At 44.4% G+C, this 18,981-nt stretch overlaps 1 protein-coding gene across 1 annotated transcript in view; it reads left to right on the plus strand.

The window, feature by feature from the left end:
- Nucleotides 1-464: 464 nt before the first annotated feature.
- The window catches only part of RRM2B (ribonucleotide reductase regulatory TP53 inducible subunit M2B), a 34,166-nt gene continuing 15,649 nt past the window's right edge, over nt 465-18,981 (plus strand). Inside the window, exons 1-5 of the mRNA XM_074942988.1 lie at nt 465-630; nt 7,051-7,206; nt 11,108-11,224; nt 13,755-13,888; nt 15,049-15,143. Of these exons, the coding sequence (XP_074799089.1) occupies nt 577-630; nt 7,051-7,206; nt 11,108-11,224; nt 13,755-13,888; nt 15,049-15,143 (556 nt within the window). The 5' untranslated portion in view covers nt 465-576. The remainder of the gene's footprint in view (nt 631-7,050; nt 7,207-11,107; nt 11,225-13,754; nt 13,889-15,048; nt 15,144-18,981) is intronic.

Genomic DNA, 18,981 nt, shown 5'->3' on the forward strand with positions numbered 1-18,981 from the left:
AGCCAGGGCGAGGGCTGAAGCTCCTGGCAGCCCGTAAGACAGTCAGGGACCGGGTGCGAGGAAAAGCTCAGCTAAACAGCGGGCGCGTGCAGCTAACGCAGGGCAACGCTGCGGTGCTGGGAGCAATGACAGTTTAAGTGAGACGTAACTTCGAGGCGGGCCTCTCCCTTTGCAGGTGTGACAGGCCCAGGGCAGCCCACGCAGCGCCCAGCCTGCCCGCTGCCGGAGGCCGCCTGCAGCTATGGGCCGGGCCGGGCCGGGGGCTCTTGGGAACAGCAAACCCGGGCAGGCCCTTGTCACTTCTGGGGGGGGGTGGGTCTAAAACATTCCACCGACTCTCCCGCCCCTTCAGGCCCCTTCGCGCCTCTGCGCCCCCCCGTGCGCAGCCGGGCACAGACTCCCTGCCCGAGGGAGGGCAGCGGCTTCAGCCGAGCTCGCTGAGCATGCTCGGTCGGAACGCGCACGCGCCGTCCCAACCGAGCAGCCGCGCCGTTTGTAACGTTCCAGCGGCTACGCAGCGCTGGTCGAGCGTGTCCCTCCGGACAGTGGCGCAGCCCCGCTCGGCCGCCGCGCGCCATGGGTGAGCGCCGGGGCCGCGCTCCGCCGCAGGAGGCCGTAGGGCCGGAGCGGGTAAGCGCTGACGGGGCGCCTGGCCCTGTGGCGGGTCACGCGCCAGGCTGGCTCGCGCTGCCCTCGGGGCAGGGAGCGCGCTGCGGCCGGCCCCTAGCAGCCTGTTTCGGGGGGGTTCGGGCTCCGCCATGGCCCCTGAGCGGCGGGGCCAGGCCTACCGCGGGTGGGCAGCGCGGTGCGGCAGGTGCTCGGCGAGCCGGGATCTCCGCCCAGCGCCGGTTCGTTATTCACCCGGCCGCTGGGGCTGACGACGGGTCAGCGTCCGTCTCAAGTGCGGCTCTTCGGAGGTTGGCGAGGGGGGAGTGAGTCGGGGCTACCGGCTCCCCTGGCTTCGGGTGTGTTCTTCTGAAGCCCCCAGTTCCTGGAGCCCTGAGCTTCGCTAGACTCGCATGGCTCCCTTCCCGCTCAGCCTCGAGCTGCGATGGTGAAGAGAAGCTAGAAAATGTGCCCCAGAAGGCAGCTATGAAGAACCCAGGCCCTACAGCTATACAAAATCTCCCTGGCTTAAAAACGCTCTCATGGCTTTTGGGGGTGAACGGGGACTTGTGGTGTCTGAGTGCTTGGGGCTGGCAGCACTATGCTCATAGTATCCAATGGGCACTCCTGCTCTCAGGGCTTGTCCACACTTAAAATGCCACAGCAGGGCAGCTGTAGCGCTTCAGTGAAGACAATACCTGCTGACGGGAGAGGTACTCCACCTCCCTGAGAGGTGGGAGCCAGGAGAAGCCCTCCTGTTGACATAGCACTGTCTACACCAGGGGTTAGGTCGGCATAAGTGCGTCGCCCAGGGGTGTAGATTTTCCACCATAGTTATACCAACATATTGTTGCTAATGTAGACCAAGCTTCAGTCATGACTTCTTGCTTTTTTACAGCCATATCTTCCTGGCTTTATTTGTGTGTGTGTTTTAATGTAGTTCTCTGTTGTGTGAATGACTCCCAGGGACAACAGGTGTGGTGACACAGTGCTGTCCTCTATTGTTTCAGTATCGTTGTGAAGCATTCTCTCCTTGGACCTAGTGACTTAGGGTGTTACTACTAACAATAACTGGTAAAGTTATTCAAACAAAAGTGTGTTTTGTTTTTTAAGTTGACTGCATCTGTGTAATGAAATACATTTTTGCATAGAAAAAAGTCTCAAAAAATGGACACCAGCGCTGCCAAACATCCTTTGATTTGGTCTCCTTAGTTTGGCAAAGTTCATAATAAAACATTTTGCTTTTAAAATATGGGATATCTTTGTTGATCTGAGTCTGAGCATGCACTCCTTGATTTCAATGGGAGTTCCAGCTACACCAGGAACACACAGGTCCTTGGGGAGCTTTTGAACTCTATCATATAGTAGTTGCTAAATTCTAGCGAAATGTCAAATAAATTTTAAGTGTTTACGTGTATTTTTTCTTTTTTAAATTTAAATAAGGAAATTTGGTTAAGCCCTCTCCTTAAAGTGATGTTAAGGGGTTTGACTTAAAAAGACACGTAAATATTATCTTCTCTTGGGAATGTTGTGATAATTAATTTGCTTGTAATGCACTCTGCTGAAATTCACTAGAATCTGAACAAAATCCTCCAGAAGTTGGAGGCCAAGTATGTTTGGTGATTTGTCTGTTACCCCACTGTTTAGATATTGATAGCTATGCAGGGATCCCAGCACAATTTGTTGGTTATTTATATTCGAGTAGTGCCTAGAGGCCCCAACCAAGATCAGGATCCCGTTGTGCTAGGTACTGTACAAAGACTTAAGGTATATCTACGTGGCACATTGAGTCCAGGCTCTGATCAGGTTTGAGCCCAAGGCTCCCTTCTGTCCACGACAACTCAGTCTAACTTGGTTCAGCAAGCACTCTGGTCTTGGGGTTCTAGGATCCTGCTGGGGGAGTCAGAGCCCGAGTTCTGCTATAGCTCAGATCCAAGCCTTGTCATTTTGCAGTGTGGGCACAAGTCAAACTGCAGATCCAATTCAAAAGGTCTGCGTAGTGCAGTATGGATGAGTTAGCATGGCTTTGATACCTTTATTAAATCCAAAGGCCAATACAGTTGCTCTAAATGTGGCTAAAATGCCTAAATAAGCAGTTTACTACACCTAAACAGTAACAAAACATTCATAAGCATTTGATCAAGTTACTTACAAACAGGCTAAACCCGGGGGTTATTAGTAAGGCTCAGATTTTGTCACGGATATTTTTAGTAAAAATCACGGACAGGTCACGGGCAATAAATAAAAATTCACAGAAGCCCTTGACCTGTCCGTGATTTTTACTAAAAATATCCGTGACAAAATGAGGAGGGTCCAATCCCCACCCTGGCGGCTGGGCTACTGCGGGGTCCCCCTGCTGCTGCTGAGGTGGGGGTGGGAGGCTCCTGCCAACAGCTGCGGCTGGGCAACTGCAGGGATCTCAAAAAGAAAAGGAGGACTTGTGGCACCTTAGAGACTAACCAATTTATTTGAGCATGAGCTTTCGTGAGCTACAGCTCACTTCATCGGATGCATACTGTGGAAATTGCAGAAGACATTATATACACAGAGACCATGAAACAATACCTCCTCCCACCCCACTCTCCTGCTGGTAATAGCTTATCTAAAGTGATCATCAAGTTGGGCCATTTCCAGCACAAATCCAGGTTTTCTCACCCTCCGCCCCCCCCACAGACAAACTCACTCTCTTGCTGGTAATAGCCCATCAAAAGTGACCACTGTCTTCACAATGTGTATGATAATCAAGGTGGGCCATTTCCTGCAGAAATCCAGGTTCTCTCACCCCCTCACCCCTCTCCAAAAACCATACACACAAACTCACTCTCCTGCTGGTAATAGCCTATCCAAAGTGACCACTCTCCTTACAACCTGCATGAAAATCAAAGTGGGCCATTTCCAGCACAAATCCAGGTTTTCTCACTCCCCCACCCCCATACACACACAAACTCACTCTCCTGGGATCTCAGCCATCTGCGGTGAGTGGGAGCTCTGGGGTCCCCCTGCTGCCCAGCAGATAGGAGCTGCTGCGGGCCAGGGCAGAAAATGTCAGAGGGGTCTCTGGAAGTCACAGATTCTGTGACATAATCGTAGCCTTAGTTATTAGACCCATATTGGTTGGCTCCACTGTGGTCATGCAGGTATTAGCATTAAACCCTCTAAGAGTTTTCTTTCTTATGCCCTTTAACAAACAAGTGATATCATTGCCAATTACTGACTTCAGCTGAAAGCCTATTTGAGACAGTTCATCCTTATTTCTAGTCTTAACCCAGATAAGTTTTACAACCGACTTTCTTCCCAAGGCCTTTCCTCTCCTCCTCCTTGCTGCTCAATAGTTTTTTCATTGCACTTGAATTCACATAGATTTTAACACAGGTGTACAGGTTGGGATGGGCCATGTTGGCTCATTTGAAAACAGATTTTTTTTTTTGTCTTATTTAAAACCATCTCCAGTCACCCCTGTGGGTCAGAGGCCTTCTTTTTAGAAACTTCCCCTTATCTCATTAGTAAAGCTAAGATTATGTCACAGATTCCGTGACTTCCAGAGACTTCTGAAACATTTTCTGCTTCAGCCTCAGCGTGGTGGGGCTGTAATTATCAGCTGATGGTAATTTACCAAGATGGAGACTAGGCTCCCAAGGTCATATCTGTGAAGCAAAAATGCAACATTTTACAGAAGCAGTATTGTTTGCAACACACAGACCACCGATTCAGTGATTTAAAACACAGCCACTATTTACATACCTGTCACTAACTGGTTGACCCCAGGCAGCACACATGAGCCACAAGACCCCCAAAATGGTGAGTAGCCGCAGGGGAAATCAGTGTTCCTGGACCCTACTGTACACTGGGCACATGGGTCTTGGGGCCCCACATTTTCCACAGGCTGTGTTCATTATGGAAGATATCTCACTGCTGAGGGTGAGCAGGGAATCAAGGGAGGGTCTTCTCCAAGACTGCAGCTTCCACCCTGGCCCTTATGCAGCTTGCCTGTGTGCAGCAATGTGTGCCCCCCCTTGCCTGTGTGCTTCCCCCCCCCCCCCCCCCCGCACAAGTGATGGCAATGTGGCGTGGGAAAGTTACACTTAATGGGGTTAAGAAACAAAGCAGCTCTGCCAAAGAACCCGCGGCAGCAGATTGCCCAGTATCTCCATGAGAGTTTCCTGGAGATCTCTGAGGCAGATTGACTCCCTCACTTCATGGGAATTAACAGCCTGTTCCGCCATTCGGACTAGGCACGTGGTGGTATGCGCATCACAGACGCAAGCCTGCTTTCTGCAACCCTTCTGCCCCCAATAACTCGCTTCAGTGATTCCCAAAATCAAAGCCACTTCCAGGGGTCTCCTTTCCTGTTTACGCTTCGCCAAGCTCCGACAGCTGTGACTGGCTTGCCTCCTTCGCGGTAGAGAAGAGCTCCTGGCTGCATGCATCTCAGGTCTCCGAGCCATCCTCTTTCTCTGGGTCCCCCGCCCTCTCCACATCCTCATTCTCCTGGCTTGGTCCACTCCTGACTGGCACGCGAGCCACTGAAGTATCCACAGTGGACTTCGCAGTGGAGGTGGTGTCGCCACCGAGTATCATGTGCAGTTCTTTGTAGAACCGGCAGCTCATGGGCACAGCACCGGAGCAGCAATTTGCCTCCTGTGCCTTGTGGTAGGTGTTCCGCAGTTCCTTCACTTTGACCCTGCACTGTAGTGTGTCCCGGTCATGGCCCCTTTCTGTCATGCATCGTGAAATCTGTCCGTAGGTGGTATACTTCCTTCAGCTTTAGCACAGCTGGGACTGGACAGCCTCCTCTCCCCAAATGAGGTCCAGCAGCTCGGCATTGCTCCAAGCCGGGGATTGCCTGGTGTGTGCAGCAGGCCTGGCCATCTGGAAAGATGCACTGAGACCATTGCATGTGTCACCGAGCAAGCAGGAAGGGGACTTTCAAAATTCCCAAGGAATTTATGGGGTGAGAATGATTAATGATGGTTGTGGGATTTTATACTTCAGAGAAATAAAACTTTATAGCTTTAAGTCTCTGTTGTGGGTACCATTTTTAGTGGGGCAGGGCAGTGTTTAAAGGTTGAGCAGGCTGAGAGGGGCTCCCAGCTCCATTCAACATTGTAGAGGACAGCCACTACCAGAAAATGTTGTTTAAATCCCCTTGTACAGTTTTATTCTATTACACCATGTAATACTTCCTGGTAGAGTTCTACATCACAGTAGTTTCAGGGTGGCTGTCCATATGGGGTTCTTGTATAATATCCAAATCCTCTGGGTCAGGTGGCATTGTTTGCAAAAATGCTGTCCAGTGGCTCTTAGTATGGACAAGGTGGTAGGAGCATTATCAGTGGTCCTGTTCTTGTCCCTTGTCTTCAGGTACTTTTGCCAGAGCTCCTTTGCTTTGATATGGCACTGGAACCAAGTCTGGGAGTGTCCCTTGCAGTCATTTGCTATGACAATGGCTTGAGAATGTTTGCATTCTGGTGACTCTTATGCAGATATAACTGTATGTGCAACTCTGTCCAGGAGCTCTGCAGGGGTCCACACAGAAGCACCAAGGTGCATGACTGATAAAATGGGAATATGAGCCTGGGAGTGTGAACTCACTACTTCCTGGTTTCGAACAGGGGCACACCTGGCTGCCCATCAGCATTTAAATAGGATGACATCCAGTGAAGATGAAATCCGAGCAGTCGAAGGCACACAGATACACAGACAGGTTGATGCAGGTATGAAGCATTGCAGTCTGGTAGCAGTGGGAGGACTGCCAGACTTGGAGTAGTTAGGAAGGCATCCACACAAACTCTAAAGTGGTGGGGGGAGGGGAACCTTACTGTAAAGTTTTTCCTGTTCCAAACAGGGTTAATTACTGCAACCTGAGACACCAAATAATGTACTTAAAAACAGTATGTGTGGACACAAGGACTTTAATGGGAGCAAACCAGAGCTAATCAGATGTAACATCCCTGCATGGACAAGCCCTGAGTAGCTGTGCTAGACACAAACTGGTAGTGGGGTTATGTGACCTTGCATGTGCATTCAGTTCAACGTTGTTTGCTCCATGAATCTTGGCAATAAAAGTTGGTTTTCTCCATTGTACTGCACAGAGACTTTTTTGCAGTGTAGAATCAGACATTTCCTGACATTGCTGCACCTAGTACAAGGCAAACTTCTAGGGATGTTACTTATTAATTTACAACACTCAAAATTGTTCTAGGTAGAGCCAGGCAGAAAGACAAAGCGATAAGCTATGGTAACAAATAGTAGGGATGGCGGACAGAAGAGCAAGGGTTACAGCAGAAGATCCTCCAGTTACTTGGTTTAGGCATGTGCATATCTCAGTGGTTTAATTCAGAGGAATTTTTTATCTTTCCTCAGATGCATTATTTTAAAAAGAAAGTAAGTGGTGGAATAATAACGGGGAAATAATCCTCTGAAATGACACTGCTTTTTCTTTAGGGTTTCCCTTCAGATGCTATTGAAAATGACTTTAAACCAAATGAAGAGCCTCTTCTCAGAAAAAATCCTCGTAGATTTGTCATCTTCCCACTCCAATACCCGGATATATGGAACATGTATAAAAAGGCACAAGCTTCCTTCTGGACAGCAGAAGAGGTGAGTGTGATGTTCTGTTCGGGACACTCAGAACCGTAAGCCACAGTGTGATCTCTCTGCCTCAGCAAGTCTCAGCCTTGTTGGAGATGAGATTTTCAACTGCCTGCCACTCCAGTCTGTCCTTGACACTCTGCTGGTTTACACCTTGCCCATGCAATTAACAGCTAGTGAACCCCAGAGACGTCTCACTGTGATGCTCACAGAAATTAAGTTCACTGCCTCCAAAGAGAGTGTACATGCCAGCCTGTTAGGTTAGCTGCAGACTCACACTTCACTTTAGAGTATACCACTGATATTATTTTGTAAATAAAACAAGAATGAGTTTATTAATAAAGAACAGAGATTTAAGTGATTCAAGTGGGTTTCACAGGGGTCTGCTCTGGGTCCAATATTGTTGAACATATTTATTAATGACTTGGATATAGGTAGAGAGAGCATACTGATCAAGTTTGCAGATGAGACAAAGTTTGGTGGGGTGGAAGGGGGATTGCCAATACTTTGGAGGATAGAGTTAACATTCAGAAGTATCTTGATAAATCGGAGAACTGGGCTATAAACAACAAAATGAAATTCAACAAAGGCAAATCTAAGGTGCTGCACTTGGGGGAGAAAAAACAAATGCATAAATACAGAATGGGGGAAAACTGGCTTGGCAGCAGCACTGCTGAGAAGGATCTGGAAGTTGTGGTGGATCACAGCCTCAACATGAGTCAGAAATGAGATGCTGTTGCAAAAAAAGCATATGCAATTTTAGGTTGCATTAACAGAGGCATAGCATGCAAGTCATGAGAGGTGATAGTTCCGCTTTACTCAGCACTGGTTAGGCCTCAGCTGGAGTACTGTGTCCAGTTTTGGTCATGAATGTATAGAAAGGATGTAGAGAAACTGGAAAGGATCCAGAGGCCAGCAACAATGATGATCAAAGGGATGTTCAAAGGAATGCAAGCCATACGAGCAAAGGCTGAAGGGACATAGGTATGTTTAGTTTGGAAAAGAGGAGATTAAGGGAGGGATATGAGAGTGGTCTTCAGGTACATGAAAGGCTGCCACAAAAAAGATGGAGAAAAGTTGTTCTCTTTTGCCAAAGAGGGCAGGACAACAGGCAATGGGTTCAAACTACACAGCAGATTTAGATTAAATCTCAGGAAAAAATTCCTAAGCGTAAGAACAGTAGGGCAATGGAACAGACTGCCTCAGGAGGTTGCAGAAGCTTCTTCACTGGAGGTTTTCAAAAGCAGGCTGGATAGCTATCTGTCTTGGATGGTTTAGACACAACTAATCATGCATCTTGGCCGGGGGTTAGACTAGATGACCTTTGTGGTCCCTTCTAACCCTATGATTCTGTGATACTAAGCAAGAGAAAAAGACAGGTATGATTGCAGACAAAACAAAAATAAAACGTGCGTTCTAATGTCTAAAGTTTAACAGATTACAATCTTGGTCTGAGGCAATTTCTCATCTATTGTCAGGTTCCAGAGACTTCAGCCCAAATGGTTGAAGGATCCACCTTTCACAGATTCCAAGAGCTCTGGTCTCTTGTCCTCTGTGTGATGGATTAATGGCTTTTTGTTACCCTTATATTTCCCAAAGTCCATTGTCTCTGCCTCAAGAGCCAGGAAGTCTTCCTGGGATGCAGAGACTTTCCCCTGGCTTGTTCACTAAACTCTCTCCTCCATGGTTGTTAGCTTGATAGCTTTACTTACCTTATGTGTAAATGTGCTCTTATTGTCCCCTGCCTGTAATCAAGCAGGTCAGACTGGTAAATACACATTTCTTTATCTAGGGCAGGCAGGGTTTGTGCACTGTCTTCCAAACACTTTTTAAGAATGTATTTCTAGTACACACATGTAACTCTTTGTACACAACCCATACATACATCACACAATGATTTTCAGGACTGGCACATGATCAGTTTAAACATTATACCTTACAAGACACCTTTTAGATACATATTATGATAAGTGTGTTGGGGTTAGTGAGTGTGTCAGGCCTGATATGCGTTGCAGTGTGGTGTCTTAGGGACACAGTGAGTACTATGGTCTAGTGGACAAAGCCCATGATTTAGTAGTCAGGAGACCTGACTTTTATTGCAGGCTCTGCAGTTGACTTGCTGCATGTGGCCTTTGATGGGACACTTACACTCTCTGTGCTTCAGTTTCCTCACTTGTAAAATGCTTTGAGATATATGGATGAAAATGCTCTATTGAAGTGCTAGCCACTATTTATTTATTTATTTATTTATTTTATTTTAGGCAGATGATTGTAAACGGTGACAGCTGTTAAATATACATGTAGTTTACTCCAAGTTGAATTGATTAAATACTCCTTCCTACCTAATGACACTCTATAGCTCTAAGTTAACACACTTTCTCCACACCAGTCATGATTTTATAGACCTCCCACACTTTCTCCACACCAGTCATGATTTTATAGACCTCTATCATATCCTCCCTTAGTCATCTCTTTTCCAAGCTGAAAAGTCCCAGTCTTATTAATCTCTCCTCATATGGAAGCTGTTACCTATCCTTAATAATTTTTGTTGCCCTTCTCTGTAACTTTTCCAACTCCGTATATCTTTTTTGAGATGGGCCGACCAGATCTGCACGTAGTATTCAAGGTGTGGGCATCCCATGGATTTATAGAGGCAATCTGGTATTTTCTGTCTTATCTATCCCTTTCCTAACGATTCCTAACATTCTGTTTGCTTTTTTGACTGCCACTGCACATTGAGTGGATGTTTTCAGAGAACTATCCGCGACTCCAAAAATTTCTTTCTTGAGTGGTAACATAATTTAGACCAGATCATTTTATAATGTATAGTTGGGATTATGTTTTCCAATGTGTATTACTTTGCATTTATGAAGATTGAATTTTACCTGCCATTTTGTTGCCCAGTCACTCAGTTTTGTGAGGTCCCTTTGTAATGCTTTGCAGTCTGCTTTGGACTTAACTATCCTACCAGTTCCTCCTACTCACTGTCATTTTAGCACCAGTGCCCTGCTTGACTGAATTGGGAATCTAACTGTAAGAATAAAGTTTTTGGTGTCTCATTGGTTTTCACATCTGGCCCTACCTAACTGCTGCCGTGGTTTAAAAAAAAAAATACAACCCCTGCTAAGGAAGCTGTGGTTTCTACCCCAGCCAGAATTCACTGTCTTATAGAAGAGCAAACATGTAATGCTTTCTTATTGTCCCAACAGTAGCCTTGTGGGAGAAATTAGATGTCACATAAAGAAAATCCTTGTCATTTTAAAGGCTCGTTGCAAAATGCGGTCTTTAATTGCAAGTATCATTAAAGACACATTGGAAAGGATCTCTGTTGTTTGACACATATTGAGGTTTTGAAATCCTGCTGCTTCACAGTGAGGAAATGTTTTTTCACTTTCAGTGTTGTATGGTTCAATATCTAAAGTAGTTTTCCATTTCTGTAGTGTCTTTCATCCTAAAGTGTTTCACAGACTGATGAAGGGCGCTATGTAAAAGTAAATTGTTCTACTCTGCCATTAGAAATATCTTTGCAGACACACTATAGTATAAGACATCTAGTGGTCATTCTAGTGACTCTAAATGGTGTGCATATTCTCTGAGTTTCCAAAGATCTGTATTTGTGTGTGTGTGTGTGGGGGGGGGGGGGGGGCGCGGAGGGGAAGGGGTCATTTATAAGCTGCAAAGCAATTAAATTATGTTATGGTGGCAGATACACTACCGTACTTCATTGCTTTCACTGTGTTTGATTTTGAATTCAATTACAAATGTAATAAAATTCTCTAAACATTTTCAAGTTTGATCTCAAATAACTCCCAGCATCACTGATTTGCTTAAGCTTCTTCTATTTTTCTTCATGAGTTATCAACATGAAAGGACAATAATATTATATTTTTCTTTCTTTTTTTACCATAAGGTTGATTTATCAAAGGACTTTCCTCACTGGAACAAGCTGAAATCAGAAGAAAAATACTTCATCTCTCATGTCCTGGCTTTTTTTGCAGCCAGCGATGGAATTGTAAATGAAAATTTGGTAAGGCATCTTTACAATGAGCCCATTTCTCACGAGTTACCATTCATCTGGCTAGCAAAAACTCTTCATTTCAATTTTGACTTAATATAATCAAGTGACTCTTTATTGTTTACTGGTTGAATTTTCTCTTTTCCACATAATTTCAGTTTTGCTTAGACATCTGAGCAACCTGTTCTCCCTGGGCCAATATTTAAGACAAATTAGGCCTGTGACGGGTTTGGGCCCTTTGGGATGTCACCTGATGTGCTCGCATACCACTGAGTCAACCTATTCTGCCAGCCTGGTCTCCTTTACCTGACCTTGCTGGGTTAGGCTCACAAGCCTCTTCCAGCCAAGCACACAGGCAGGGCCACACCGAGCTGCACAGAGAGACAGAGATCCGTTCTGGAAAGATTCAGCCTTAGGGGCTTGCTCCAACGCTCTGGTGCCCACTCCTTTTAAGGGGTACAAACACAAAGGTTTTATGAAATTTGCCCCCTCCCTCAATGTGGAGGGAGATATGCACAACTTCTTGCTCTCTCAGTTAGAAATTACCTAAACTGGGTTATATTACAAACAAGAAATAAGTTTATTAACTACAAAAGGTGAATTTTAAGTGAATGTAAGAGATAACAGACAGAACAAAGCAGATTACTGACCAAATAAAGCAAAATAGGCAAGCTAAGCTCAATATACTGAAGAAACAGGTTACGAAATGTAAATTCTCACCCTAAATGTTATTTTAGGCAGGTTGCAAAGTTTCTGTGGTTCAGAGTTCCAGTTATATTCCTTTTCAGACTGGAACCCTGTCTCTGTCTGGACACTCCCCACCCCGCCCCCGCCTTCCCTTCAGCTGGCTTTAGCAGTCTTTCTTCTTGAGCAGACAAGTCATGGAGAGGAGGAGTCCCATTTGCCTTCCTCCCTACCCTTAAATAGGATTTACATAAGTCGGGAATCCTTTGTTTCCCAAACTTGACCCCTCTTCCCTTCCAGTGGAAAGTTACAAGAAGTCCCAGGTAATGTTTATTATCAGGTGATAAGACCACCTGACTCTGTAGTATCACAGCGTACATGAGTCAGTGGCAGTATCAAGGGTCCGCAGGAAGGCCAAGCCTTTTCACAGTCCATTGTCCTCGCTCATGGGCCATCGGCCCTGTCTGGCTTTCCCATCGTTGTACCTGAAGTATTAGCAGTGGGCATCACCCAGAATAGCATAGTTGAAATACAGATACATAGACAATATTCCTAACTTCAGATACAGAAATGATACAGGCATACAAATTGGTTAATCACATTCAGTAAATTATAACATTTCCAATTTGACAGGTTTCAGAGTAACAGCCGTGTTAGTCTGTATTCGCAAAAAGAAAAGGAGTACTTGTGGCACCTTAGAGACTAACCAATTTATTTGAGCATAAGCTTTTGTGAGCTGCAGCTCACTTCATCGGATGCAGTGAGTATGCATCCGATGAAGTGAGCTGTAGCTCACGAAAGCTTATGCTCAAATAAATTGGTTAGTCTCTAAGGTGCCACAAGTACTCCTTTTCTTTTTGCGAACCTTTCCAATGTTATCTTACAAGACCCATCTTGCATAAAGTATATCTCAGTTGTGTCATATTCATATCATAAGCATATTTTCATAAAGAATATGGAGTGAAACGTCATAAGGCTCACACCAGTATAGTCTGAAGGATTCCAACCACTCCATTCCTGGAAACAATCTTTAAGTCCTCCCTTCCAGGGGACTGTGTTCATTTTTGGCTTTTTAGGAATGGAAGATGGGATTGAACTTCTCCAGTGGTGTCATCAGTGTTTCTCTTTGAGTTGGTTAAAATCATACTCTCTCTCCCTAACATAGCACTTTTAAAAAACCATAGGGGATACTACCATGTCCTGGCCTGTGTTCCTTATCTCAGTAAAACTTATTCTAAGGACCTGTGTTTACGAAGGTGACTTGTTGGGGATATCTCTGAATCTACCAGGTCTACAAGGAAGCGATGGATCTCCCCTTTCTGATTATATGGATTTTCCATTTGTAGTCACGCTTTGGCTGCAAGATATCTGACCTTAAACCGTCCATGGTGTAGGCCTGAAAATGGCCCATCCTGGACCTTGTGCATATATAACTTCTGGGCGCACATCTAGGGAATACATTATAGTATGGGGTGAGGTTGGAGAAAGAGACACACATTCTCTATGACATAGAGATTTCGTGAAGTACTGGTTCATTTTATTTAATATCAACCCAAAATCCTGAGTGTTTGTGTAATGTGAAGTTTTCAGTGTTGCAGTATTCTGCTTTATACTTTCAGTACTTATACATCATACCTCTTGATTACAGTTTTATAAGCTACATATACAGCAGCGTTATTCACTTTCTCAAAGAATAATTCCACAATCTGCTAGCTATTTGCATGCATGTTTGTGAAATGTTTCAATCCAACTGCCCCCATCCTTTCTCCATGGCAAGGGGGTTGCTTTTGTTCATCTCAGGGCTTGAAAATATTCTTTCAGGTAGTGCTAATACCCTAACTGGCACTTTTTTTTGTAGGTGGAGCGATTCAGCCAGGAAGTGCAAATCCCAGAGGCTCGCTGTTTCTATGGATTTCAGATTCTAATTGAGAATGTTCACTCGGAGATGTACAGTTTGCTAATAGACACATACATCAAAAATCCCAAGAAACGGTAATTCTCAAAGTTGTCACAAAGTCATTGAACATATTACCTCAGTACTGGCTGTGCAGTCTAGAGGGCTAGTCATGTAGCACATGCCAGTATCACCTGCCTTCTTTTCCATACTGACTCGCTGGGTGGCCTTAGGAAAATCATTTAACATTTCCTGCTCTGTATTCCCCATCTGTAAAATGGAGTAATAATAATACCTACTACACAGGAGTGTTATCAGGGTTAGTTAATATTTGTACAGTGCAATATAATTGATAGATTGAAACAGTTCGGTTATGGATCGTTCTAGGAATTTAATGCTGTTTACTGATCTGGGTTTGGCAATAATGCTGTCTGTCACTTTACTTGCATACAACTTGTTTGTTGCTAATATTTTTCAAAACCTTCCTTTAAAACTACCCTAGCCAGTTATTCATAAATTGAAATGTCGTGACCTTTGACTATCAGTTTTGCCCTATATGTCAACAAGAGAGTCTCTCTAATGTAAATATTAACAGTAATAACAATAGCAAAAAGTTAGTCTCTGGCTACAGATGTGTGGAGATACCATGGTCCTGTAGTGAGGGTCACGCAGAGCTGCATTTCCAGGGCAGCATCCTACACTGGAGAAGCTCAATATCTCCTGGAACTCCTAAGGTACATGGGTGGTAGGGAGATGGCTGCTATGTCATCTTGTAAGCTTATGTCTCTACAACCTTTGGGGATACTGAACACAGTTAGCTTTGCTAGCCAGAATCAGCAGTTGTATTCCACAGGGGCTGAAACTGTACCCAGCTCCTGTGTGGGGCCTGCAAGGGGAGCCGGGACGGGGAGTCTCCCTGAGGAGGAACTGGCTACTATCTGGCTTGTAGTGTGAGATGCACCATACTCTAGTGGATAGGACACTGATTTGGTAGTTGAGAAACCTGGGTTCTATTCTTGGCTCTGCCATGTACCTGCTGTGTGAGCTTGGATAAGTGACTTTCCCTCTCTCTGTCTGTTTGCCCTTGTAGCTTTTGTCTGTTAGATTGTAAAAACTTTGGGGCAAAGACTGTCTCTTACACTGTGTTTGTATAGTGTCAAGCACAGTGGGATCCCAATCTCAGCTGGGGTCTCTAGTTACTAATATAATACAAATAAATTATAAGTGTTTGTAAAATTACCTTTGTTTCATTCTATAGAGAATTTTTATTTAATGCAATTGAAACAATGCCTTGTGTCAAGAAGAAAGCAGATTGGGCCCTGAGGTGGATAGCAGACAGAGACTCAACTTTTGGTATGTAGCTTTTTAATTAGGTGATTACCCTTAGTTAATCTGAGATATATATAATGGAGTTTTCTGGGTCTGAGCTGCAACTTTCCAGAGCAGAATTTCTCCTGTGTTTAAGGGTTACGTGTATCTTGAGTTTCAAGTCCAGCCGTGATGTCTAAAAAAAGAAAAAATCAGATCAGTGCGTAGATTTTAATCATGAGCTAATGACGTGTGCCAGTGTCAAGGCCCAGTGGGGATCATAGGTGTAAAAGTTTTGGGGGCTTCTTGTGTTATGAATAAGGGATAAAAAGGCAATTATGACTTTAACATGGGTTCAGCTAATACTCTGGGTGTGTCAGCATGTCCAAGCACACCCCCCCCCCCAACTAAAAATGAAATCATGTTACTGTGAGAACTTGTTTGATTCACTAGTGTAGACACTCTTGTTTTGGGTGGGAAGAAATGAGGTGCAGGTTACGTTGTGTATTTGGGGGGGAAAGAGGGATCATCCCAAGTAACGTTTTTCTTTGGTAAAATTTAGACCACATAGTGATTATTGGTGGCTTTCCTGAAAATATTTCAGTGAGACTATTGAGAACTGTTAGTCAAGTTCCAAATGTCAGTTGTGGGGGGAACCATTTCCTTTCCTGCAATCTGCTGGTAGAGCTGCCTTGGCCAGATGTAACATAGGTATTTATAACTTATTTTCCTATTAGTGGCTCTGGCAACTTGTATTTTCTGTACTTTTTTTTCACTTTTTACCAGACACATTGCCAGATGTTTGTTGCATAGATGTTTCACTAGCTCTGATTTTGTCAGCTGACTGCTCAGTATGTTCATTCTAAAGTACAGCAGGACCCTGTTTCTTCTTCATGCAAAGTGATTGCTAGGGGGGTGAAAAGAACCCATTAGCCCAACTTCATTATGTTTTTTTTTCAGGAGCATTCAGAAATAGACACTCCTGATTTGAGATTTCCAATGAGCATATTAAAAACTTTGTTACATATTTCAATATGCAAGAGCCAGCCAGTAGGCAGTCAGCAAGAAATTTTGCTATATGGGTTTTAATATCAGGTATTGCATTTGATCGTTAGCTTTATGGACACTTATTTTTTAGGATTGTCTGGTATGTTTTCAGAGTTGTCAATTATATTTCTTCCGTGTGAACTACAGTAATACAGTAAATATGCTATTTGTCTTTTAATTCTTTTCTCCATATGACCTTTCCCTAAATAAACCAGCAGATGGCACCTGCATTCCATTCATTGGAGTAGAAAAATAAATGTCCTTTTCTGAAAATGATCTGTGCATGGCACAGGGGGCAAAGGTGCCAGAGTTTAAGGCACAGACAGTGTACCTCTGGAGACCAGGATATTTATCTATATACATCATCAGGATGCTTTAAAATACAATATGCATTTCTATGGAAACAGGGCTTTGATGGGGAGGAGTACATGGGCTTGAAGGCACTGGGGTGTAGAGTGGGAGGAAGAGAGGCAGAGTATGTGATGGCCCAAGGTAGGGTGAAGAAGAGATGGCAGCAGAAATAGGAGGCAGTAGGGGTGAATTTGGGGACATAGAACTGGAAGGGATCTCTTGGATCATAGGGTCCCCTCCCCTGCTATCACAGACAACTCTGTCATATAGTCCTGTTCATAAATTTATTATCTTGAATTAGAGACGTAAGAGTTTAACCGGTTAACCAACAAGCTTGATGCTTATCGGTTTCTGTTAATGATTAAACTTTGCCCGTGGTCCCTCCCGGTTGCTGCCCCGTGCGCCCGGGACTCTGCTGCCGCCTGGCATCCCTGTGCACCCAACATCCCTGCATGCCCAGCAGCCTGGCTGCCGCCTGGCATCCCACCACACCCAGGGTGCCTCCGGGCTGTAGGCCCTGCACCCGGGGTCCGTTCTGGCAGCCGGGAAGGACCCCAGGCGAGGGGATGGTTATACAGTTACTGTTTTTACATGTTATTTACATCCCCATCTTGAATGTATCTGGATTGTCTGTCCCCACTGCTGCTATTGGGAAGATGTTCCAAAACCTTATTCTTTGGATGTTTAGAAACCTTCTTATTTCTAGCCTAAACTTATAGAGCCAGGCCATAGAGATCACAACTTCACTAGCCTGCACCACAATAGCTCTGATGTTGAGGGGCAGGTGCAGATTCCATACCCTGATTTTGATGTATTGTAGCATATATCTTTCTAACTTCCAGTACACACCCTTCAGGTAGGCCACTAGTACCTAGGCTAATGGTAAGTGCTTTCTGCTTGGCTGTCTGGCAGGTACGCTGTAGGACTCAGTCTCCTGACTGCATGCTTTAAGTAGAGGAAGCTCCATAATTGGGACTTACTTAAAACAAGGCTGGCCGAAGCACTAGAATAGGTAGTGCAAGGAATTTCACAGGGGTGGAGGATGGGGCGAGATGAATTAATAGGTCTCACAAGATGATAATTGATAACCCCAGACTGAGGGCTCAGCTCCGCTTTCCTGTGTGTGATACAGTATGGTCTAGTTGGCCCTCCTCAGCTGAGCCTACTCTGATGTTACTGATCTTAATAGTGGAGATACACAGATTATTTTGCTTATTTAGACAAGCTGCTATTTGATCTCCAGTGAAAGAGCCCTGCCTTGGGACACTTCCCAGAGAACTTGCTAGGACTTTTATGATTAAATCTTAGGAGAGCAATGCTGTGAAGAATATTATGGTGTATATTTTTGGCTGGAAGGGAATGTGAGGAGGAAAGTTTGGGTCTATCCTATGTGGAAGACAAGTTGAGTCATTGTGCCACCTAGCTAATGCACAGAATGTGTTACAAATACTTTATTGTGATTAAAGGGATATTGCAAATAGAGTAGCGGTTCAAGACTCGTTGTAGACCCTCTTCCTTTAGCCGTTCCCCCATTGCTCGCTGCAGGGTGATGTCTCCATTACGAAAAATATTCCACCTCTGTTGTGCCTTTTACCCCCCATACGCTCCACTGATTGGTTTGCAAGGCAGTTTGATTACTAGAGTTGTGCAGGTTGTCCTTATCATGAGCTTTTTTCACGAGTCCATAATCACCCTTCTCTGCATTCCCCTTGCAGGGGCCTTGGTGGACCTCCCCAAGTCACTTCCATTGTTTGTCTTTCTGGTTCCTTCGCTGCCACTGTTAGAAAGAGAAAATGGTTGAAAGGAATTGACCAGATAGAAGAATAACTGTTCTTGCACAGCAAACTAAACCTATGTGCTAAAAAGGCAGTGGAACCATTTCAGATTAATGGCCGCTGAAGAGACTAGCCTGTTCGGCTATCATAAGCATTAAGTAATAGAAAAGGAATATTTGCACTTCCATTGTACCATATGCAAATGTATTTCCTAAAATGGAGCATTTATAAATGAGCACCTCTTAAAAGGTTAGACAAGGAAAACAAATTTTTCTGCATCCAAGTTATGTATAAAGAATTTTTCTGTTAGACTTCAAAAATCTCAACCTCGTGATTATAAATTCCTTTAGCGTTAGTTGTAACAACTCTAATTGTGAATACATCTGCTGATAATATGGATGTCAAAGTACAGTGCCTTATAGGATTTCACCATTAATTCAGTTCTGATTAGGCCTTTTTAAGATTAAAGTATTCTGGTGAATTTTGAACATAACAAATCATTAAGTATTGCTGTATTTGCTCTTGAGATTATACTAAATCTCCTGCACGTGTGTAGATTTTTTTCTGGGTAAATGCCTTTAAGCCTCTCAGTGTATGGGTTTACATGCACAGCTATAACTCCTTGGGCTGTGAACTTGTTAAATCTCAGAGGCTGAACAGGCTTAGGCTAATCATTACCTGGATGAGAGATCTCCAAGAAGCACTCCTGA

The sequence above is a fragment of the Natator depressus genome, chromosome 2, assembly GCF_965152275.1.
Source record: "Natator depressus isolate rNatDep1 chromosome 2, rNatDep2.hap1, whole genome shotgun sequence".
Classification (NCBI taxonomy): domain Eukaryota; kingdom Metazoa; phylum Chordata; order Testudines; family Cheloniidae; genus Natator; species Natator depressus.